At 44.7% G+C, this 8,229-nt stretch overlaps 1 protein-coding gene across 6 annotated transcripts in view; it reads left to right on the plus strand.

Annotated features, from left to right (window-relative positions):
- LOC111952935 (protein-methionine sulfoxide oxidase mical3a) overlaps positions 1 to 7,891 on the plus strand; it is a 136,396-nt gene extending 128,505 nt beyond the window's left edge. For all 6 annotated transcript variants that reach the window (XM_023971963.2, XM_070435255.1, XM_070435257.1 and 3 more), the window contains 3 exons: positions 4,894 to 4,993; positions 5,180 to 5,253; positions 5,467 to 7,891. In XM_023971963.2, the coding sequence (XP_023827731.1) occupies positions 4,894 to 4,993; positions 5,180 to 5,253; positions 5,467 to 5,651 (359 nt within the window). In that variant the 3' untranslated portion in view covers positions 5,652 to 7,891. The remainder of the gene's footprint in view (positions 1 to 4,893; positions 4,994 to 5,179; positions 5,254 to 5,466) is intronic.
- Positions 7,892 to 8,229: the final 338 nt, after the last annotated feature.

Raw genomic sequence — 8,229 nt, forward strand, 5'->3', positions numbered from 1 at the left:
GTAACGTCAACGCCACTGCATTGATTACATCATATGATTTTACGGCGGTGGTAAATGTCAAAGCCTTTATGCTTTGTGTACAAGTTAATGATCACATCGACTAAAATAAATACACGCATGCTAACACCCAACTGGAAAGTAGTGCAGCCGTGCCTCTTACTGACTCCTAACTAAACCCCTGGCCTGGCCCTTGACTAGCCCCTAGCCCACCCCTACTACCTTAGAGCTGTGTGCTGTGGTACTAAATCCATCCCTGTAGTCCCAGCTCTGGTGCCACTGCTCCTCGGCCTCTACCATACCTGCCCCGTTGCATAACTCCCTGTACTGTACGTGTCTGTGCTGAAAGGCACCCTATTCCCTATATAGTGCACTACTTTTGAACAGGGCCCTATATGGTGCATTACAGTTGACCAGGGCACGTAGTGCACTACTTTTGACCAGCGCCCTATATCGGGAAAAGGGTTTGGGCCCTGGTCAAAAATAGTGCACCACACAGGGCCATAGGGCTCTGGTCAAAATAAGTGCACTACATAGGGAATAGGGTGCCATTTGGGACATAACCTGTGATTGTCCAACAGAGTCTCCGTCTTATTGACCCAGGGTGGATGTGGTGTGTGTCCGTCCGACTGTTGGACTGTTATTCTCTCTGTGATGATGCTGTCCAGCCATGTTGTCGTTGTCCCCATCCATTAGACAGGAGATGGTGTGGAGTGTTGTAACACCGGGAAAAATCTATCTGGCCATTGTCTCCCGATTTTAATATGATCACATTCATGAATTTCATGCCCTCTTTGACTATTGTTCTTCACTTCCTTACTTTGTGGTTTATCGTGCCTCGGTACAATTGCATGCAACCATCATAAATGTTTAGTTTCTTGAGATAAGGAATCCATTGCACAGAAGGTAAGTATTTATGGAAGACACCATTGCCACTTGGTTTGATCCTCCAAACTGAATACCGTGGTCTCGAGCTTATGGGCTGTGTGGAGGAGAAGGTGTGCATGGTCTGCATTCTGCAGGTTGGGCCTGGTCTGGTACAGTGTTGGCCTGTCTGGCAAAGTGATGTGGACTGGCAATCCATCGGACTGGCTCTGGCTGAGTCGTGCTCCGCGACACAGGCTGTTTTGGGAAGCAGCATGGCTGTGCTGTGTGTGTAGTAGTCCTGCAGGGGGTGCTAAAAGCTAGCGAACAAAACTGTCATGCTCTCGCTTTTGGCCAGCAGGGTTGACTGCAGCGACACATCTTGTCTATCACTCCATTTATGACCATAATCACCTCCAATAGGCACGCTAGTTTCACATTGCACTGATTCTCAATGATTTGGAAATTCATATACATGTTCTGTTCCATAACTTTGATTTCATGATGAGGTACGAGGCAGAAGCAATCCGCTCTAAAAATCTGCCAGCAGTGAGTGTATAAGCGATAGACTTTCTTGTTTGAGTCGAGAGTTATGATGATTCTACATGGCAGTTCTTCCGACACATCCTCCTCCTATCCTCTGTGATAGTCCCTTGTGGTTCAATTTCCCCGCATTCCATTCTCTCCCAGCTCTTTCACCCCAGGTTTTCAGTACATTGTGTGAGTTTCCTGTCTGTTTTGGTGTGTGACAGTGGATGACACCATCCCTCCTCTTCACATGTCCTATCAAGATCCTTCCCATTGTGTGTTCCGTACTCTGGGATAGAAGGCTCTTCCTTGTTGAGAAAATTGAATTATTTTGTCTATTTTCCACTTTACTAACTCTACTATATCCAGTAGATAGTATGAACTCGTTTTCTGTGAGAACATTCTCAGAGGTTCACATGCATTTGTACGAAATGCTAATTTGCACTTCAAAATAGACACAACAGCGTCAAAAAATACAAGTTATGTTTACCTGGAAAAGTTGAAATATTTTCAAGGATGGAATAATGAAATCATCTGAGCGGGAAATAGTTATTTTCTATTTCTGTAAACCTTCGAGTGATGATGAATATAAAGCTGTTTTTATTTGGATGAACCCAATTTGCAGAGCATTGTCAACACATCACACAACATTGATGTTGCAAAAGCTCCTGTATAGCACCATAGAACTCTATGGACACAATACTGTCTTGCTGAGTTTGAGGGGTATTATTCAGATGAACAGATGAAAGAACAAGATTATTTTCCCTCCCGTTCCCACCCTTTGTTTTTACTCTCCTTTTCCCTCCCTCCCTCCTCCCTCCTCCCTCCCTCCCTCCCTCCCTCCCTCCTCCCTCTCCTCCCTCCCTCCCTCCCTCCCTCCCTCCCTCCCTCCCTCCTCCTCCCTCCCTCCCTCCTCCCTCCTCCACACAACTGATCTCTCTCACCTCCTCTCTCAAGTGGTTCAGTTCTCCCCCCTAGTGCTCTCCTCTTTTAGATTTTTATCCTCACTGTTGTTTCTTCCTCACCTTCCCCCCCTCCTTCACTTCCTCTCACGCTTTATGCCCTCTACACTTTTTTCTCTGTGTCTATCACCTCTCCCTCTTCCTCCACTCTTCCACTCCTTGGCACTCTTTCACCACGTTGTGGAAGTAGTTGAGCCTTTTGTCGGGACCCCTCGCCGAAGACCTATCTCCTTCTGCCCCTGCTGTTCCCCTGAAGGTAACGTAATCTATTGCCTCCGCTGCATCAGGTTGCTGCGGGTTACCATGGCAACCGACCACCGGGATCCACAGAGCCGGGCTCCTCCCGCCTGGTCTCCTGAAACTCCTCCTCACCCTCTGTGTGCCCGGGCTCAGTAGATTTCCTCATGTCACCGTTCTGTATCTGCCATAGTCGTATCACACTACATTCAACACTACAGTACACACTTTTATGTAGATATTTGGGAACTTGCTGGAACGGTGTAGAACATAAGGACAGGACATGTCTATGCTACTGATGTACTTTTGGTTTGTTGAGCTGAGGATACTCAGAAACCTAGTTCACATTGCCAACAATAGAAACTTTTAAAAGGTTTATATAGTGACTGTCATGAATCAACCATATATACATTGACGTTTCTATAGACCCTCTCCCAGATGATCTTTCCCTTGAGTTTAACTGTCTCAGGCAGAACATGTGAAGCATGTGTCAAAGCCCTCAACCCTAGTTAACAACTCAAGTAAACAACTACTGTGCACACCTTTTTCCATCATTCCAAGTAGCTGCAGCTAAAGCTAAAAAAAAGCTAAAGGGAAAACCTTCTCTACTTCAGTGTGTGTTTAATCAACGGCATGTCCTCTGTTTGCTGTAAAACCAATGGACATGCACGACTGAATGGTCTAGTCTCGCTATAGTGCGTGAAGGCTGCCAGACAGCCTCTGTCCCTCGACTATAGTGTGTTGCAACTAGACCGTGTGTGACAAGGTTGTGGGAAAGAGAACGAAATACCTACAACGTCTGACACGTCTCAGTTTTGCATATTCTACCAATATACAGATTAGGAGATAAGTGGAACTTCTTGAGAAGCCTTCTGATCAATGTACCAAACAAAACATGCCTGTGTGTGTTCTGTGCGATCTGGTTTTCAGGCTAGTGTGTTTTTATTGCTAATTCTGTGGTTCTTCTCTCCTGTTCTGGGAACCTGGGCTGAGGGTGGTGGTGGACGAGGCGCAAAGAAAGAGAGAGGGAGAGAAAAGCAAGCACATTGTTGGATAAGTTAGCAAATCCACCTGTTTCCATCTCCTCTTTGTCCTGTCTGAGGAACCCTGCTTTGCCTCTCTCTGTCCTTGTCTGTTAATCAGCGAAAGCCGGCAGCAGCACCCAAGAGCACAGCCATTCGATTTTTGTGTGTACTGTGTTTTTCCTTTTCGTTTTGCAAGAGACTCGACCACTCCAGCTAAGTACGTCATGCTGCATTAATGGTTTGCCCCCTCAGTGTCTCATTGAAACCGCTTGGCTCCACCTGCGTGCGACAGATAGCATAGCATGGACTGGCCGCCTTTTACAGTGGCACAAGGAAAAAGGTTCTGCGGCCCCTGGCCCTTGGCTGCATTGGCCCTTGACTGCATTGGCCCTTGACTGCAGTAATGCATGCCAAATGCCAGTAGAGGCTTCCCTCTCAGGCAGACCTAATAGGAGAGTATGATAGCTTCACTATTGGTCTAAATGACAGATCGACTCCACCATTTGACCCAGTAGAAGCTGTAGGGAGTATGAAATAATTCATAACATGGGTGTTATGAAACCACTCCGCATGAATAGGATCCGACAGAATCCTTTATTTCTGCTGGTGGTTCATTGTTGCATGTAGGGATGTCGAACTTCCATTGAGATAGAACACCAGAATAGTTGTATCTCTGTGTAAAAAGTCCATAGGTTCCATGGGTACAATGTGGTGGAATAGCCAGGTTTTCTACTCCCTACCTATGGCCCTCTCTGTAAGGGGGACACACACTGGTAGGAGACGTCCACTGCTCTGAACATACAGTGGTCCTCTGTAGGACAGTTGGTAGAGCATGGCGTTTCCAACGTCAGGATAGTGTGTTTGATTCCCGGGACCACCCGAATGATAAAAATGTATGCAGGCATGACTGTAAGTCGCTTTGGATAAAAGCATCTGCTAAATGCCATTTATTACTATTATTATTACTATATCATAGTACAGTAGCAGGGGTGTCTGTCTCAGAAGTCCAGATTGAGTGACGCACAAATTCTCAACTTTGCAACACCCAAAGTTGAAATATCCTCCACGCCATCTTCTGTGAGCCGTACGGCCAGACCATCCTGAGCCCTGCTCAACAGTCCGGTCGATCATCCCTACCTCATCATCCATTCCCATTACAAAGACATCTTGGCTTGGCTGTCAATGCGTTGCCTGTGTCAGTGTCTGCATCAGAACCACCTAGAGCTTCCTCTGCCCTGCCGTTTCCCTCACTCCCCTTTCTGTGTTGCTGCTTCTTCCAGGGATGGGAAAAAAGGACGACCCCAAACTCATGCAGGAGTGGTTCAAACTGGTCCAGGAGAAAAATGCCCTGGTGCGATACGAATCTGAGCTGATGATATTGTGAGTTGACCATTAATATCCTTTGTTATAGGCCTACTGAATGTTAACTCTGCATCCAAATACGGTACTGTAACAAAAAGTAGACAAACATAATTTAGAGGATTTATGACGTAATTTAGACTTAAGACATAATTCAGGGCCACGGGTGTAATAGTTTGGCCTAAAGTCTGTCTTTCTGTCCCCCAGTGCACGAGAACTGGAGCTGGAGGATCGTCAGAGTCGACTGCAGCAGGACCTGAGGGAGCGCATGGCAATTGAAGGTGAGGATCGCCATTTTTCAATTCAATAAATATTTATTGTACCCAAAGGGCAATTTGTGTGCAGCATAAAAAACATGGAAAAGCGGCACAATGTGAAACACCATTCATGGTTTCATCAAATTTTAACTACCTCAGTGAGACTCCTTTCACTTTCCTCTCCACATATGAACTCTCGACTTCTTTCTCTCTTTTTCATCCTCCTCTCCTCCTCAGACCACCTGAAGACGGAGGTGGAGCTGGCGCAGGAGAAGCACATCCTGAATGAGATGCTGGAGGTGGTGGAGCAGAGAGACTCCCTGGTAGCCCTCCTGGAGGAGCAGAGGCTCAGGGAGAAGGAGGAGGATAAGGACCTGGAGTCGGTCATGCTCTCTAAGGGTTTCAACCTCAACTGGTCCTGAAACTAGACGCACCATCCACCCCCACTCAGATAATACACTACCCCTCCCCTGTGTCAGGGCTCAGTGAAGGCCTAAATCACAGTTCCATGCTTGGTCCCAGATTCCTCAGCAGAGAATGTGTACAGAACGGAGTTGTCCTTTCACGGCCCTTCTGTTGGCGAATGTGCGCAGAGTTGTCCTATCATGGCTCCGCTATTGGAGCAGTCTAAAATGTTTACATATCTACTCTGCCACCAGGCAGGCATCATTACCTAGTGATATCTCACCTCACGGTGGGAGGAGCAACTACAGCCTGGACTTTCTCAGAACCTCAGAAGTTCTTTCGACGTGGTTCTCCAGAACGGGGAACTTACCTCCTCTAGGAAGAATGTTTTTTATTTTTTATTTCTTTTAATCTCAATCACACAAAGGGAAGAAAGAGGTTTGGTCCTGCTGATGTAAAGGAATTCAATATATGATAACGGTTTCTGTGTATTGAATGTGCATAACACAACACATTAAAGAAGCTGTGGTTTTAGATGAGGGTAGGCCCTTGATCTATCGACTGTTACAGGGTTTCTGTAGAAAGGGGAGGAGTGGACCGAAGCCTCTGGTCTCTCTCATCCTAACCTAATGACATCCTCTGCCATTGTGAATGCTGACTGAGGGAGGGACATCCTCTGCATTAGCTGGCTTTCTCTCCAATTACACAGTGGCTTCCATGTTCTGAGGAGCCAATGAGGATCACACTCTAAAAGGCCTGTAATTTTTTTGCACAGAGATTCACACTAAGAGTCAACGCTAAGGATCAATGGAATCTGGTCACTTAGACGTTTTCAATTGTGTATTTATTAGCGTTGTTTTTACAAAGAACCTGAATGAACTGTTTTTGGTATTTTCGGTCATGGAAGAGAGTGCCTGAACTGGTGGCTCAACAGAATGCACTTGCGCTCTCTTTATGACATTGACAGCAAGGAAGCTAACGGAAAACTCCATCACCCAGAAGCAAGTGCGTGTCAGGACTGTATGCTGCTGCAGGCTCATATAGAAGCATATCATGTGTTACAAAGTGCACGTTTTGTCATTGCAGCCGACTTTAAAGGCGAGTCGGGACTGACTGATCTACAAATCACCTTGCATCATAAATAACTACTCAATATTATTTGTAGCTCAGTCAGTCACTATTTACCCATGATACATCACGGTTTTGATGCTCTAACCTGTAGCATAGATTAATTGACACATGAACACTTCAGCAAGCAACCCACTTGACACATCTCTTAGGCTCCTAGTTCTGAGTGATAATGTGTCCTTCTCCATACGATGCCTTTCCCTGTATATCACATAAAAATGTCAGTTTATATAATCATTTGCCCTTATTCAATACTAATTGGCATATACTGTACCGTGAAATATCCTCAGTGTAGATGAAATGTTAAAAAGAGAAAGACATAGCAGTCGAGTTAATTTGATCTCAGAAGAGGCAGTGTCTTATTGGACTTCCACAGTAGATCAGTGCATCGTGTTATCATCATAATACCAGAAGTGAACTGACACATCACTAACTGGTGTCACAGTACAGTTGTGTCAGTGAATATTTTGCAATATCAAAGGGGATAAACCACAGAACTCAAACACAGCCTCTGGCTTCGCTATCCCTGGGGCTGAGGTATATGACCTGCTTTGGAGCAAAATGCCTTTTTAATTTGTTTTAATATTTGACAGTTTTCTTTTGAGTTTCAAACTTGTATGTATCCCACCAGGGTACATATAACTTTTTTGTTAATCCTTTTTATACAACTACAGGTGGCCAAACAGCAGTCATGAGTAGAAGTGGAGACACGAAGCTGCTCTATTGTTCGAAGTAAACCGCTTCTATTCAGTCACAGGAGCATGTACATTTGTTTGTCATACGAACCTACTGGCCTTTCTGCCAAACTGTAACCCTTTGGTTGGTCACCGTTTTTTTTTGCTGTATAGAGTTACACACAGTGAGAATATGTGTAAGAATTAAACGGAGCTGTGAATACAAAAAAAGTTACATTTCAAGGCTTGGTGTTTTAGATGGCGTGTGATACGTTTGACAGATTGTATTGATATTTATTAACATGTGTGCAAAAATGTATCATATGTAAAGAAAAATGAATCCTAATTTTTAAAACACATGGCAGATATGTAAATGCTTATTCATGTAGCTAAAATGCATAGAGTGTTGGATGTATGCTGAAACGGCAATAAAACCATGCAGTTATTTTAAAAAAGTATGTTGTCTCCTTTTATATAAAACCTATTACAAGTAGTGTTTGAGACAAAAGGGGGGCCTTGTAGCATCGTCTCTTTGGTCTGTACCCCACGACGCCAAAAACACTGAGGTGCCTGGGAACTTGTGATATGGAATTTTGTTATCAATGTTCATAAATTTCAATTAATCTACTCTGTCTGCAACCCAGAGTTTGTAAAGTTCTGGTTTCAATGAAACAGACTGAATTTCCCAGCTTACAATAGTCAAATCAATGTTTATTCACGAGAGCACTCTCCAGTTCATATACAAAGACATCCATTTTATACCATGCTCCTTACTTATGCACACGAACATTGG

Source organism: Salvelinus sp. IW2-2015, linkage group LG26, assembly GCF_002910315.2.
Source record: "Salvelinus sp. IW2-2015 linkage group LG26, ASM291031v2, whole genome shotgun sequence".
NCBI classification, from domain to species: Eukaryota; Metazoa; Chordata; class Actinopteri; order Salmoniformes; family Salmonidae; genus Salvelinus; species Salvelinus sp. IW2-2015.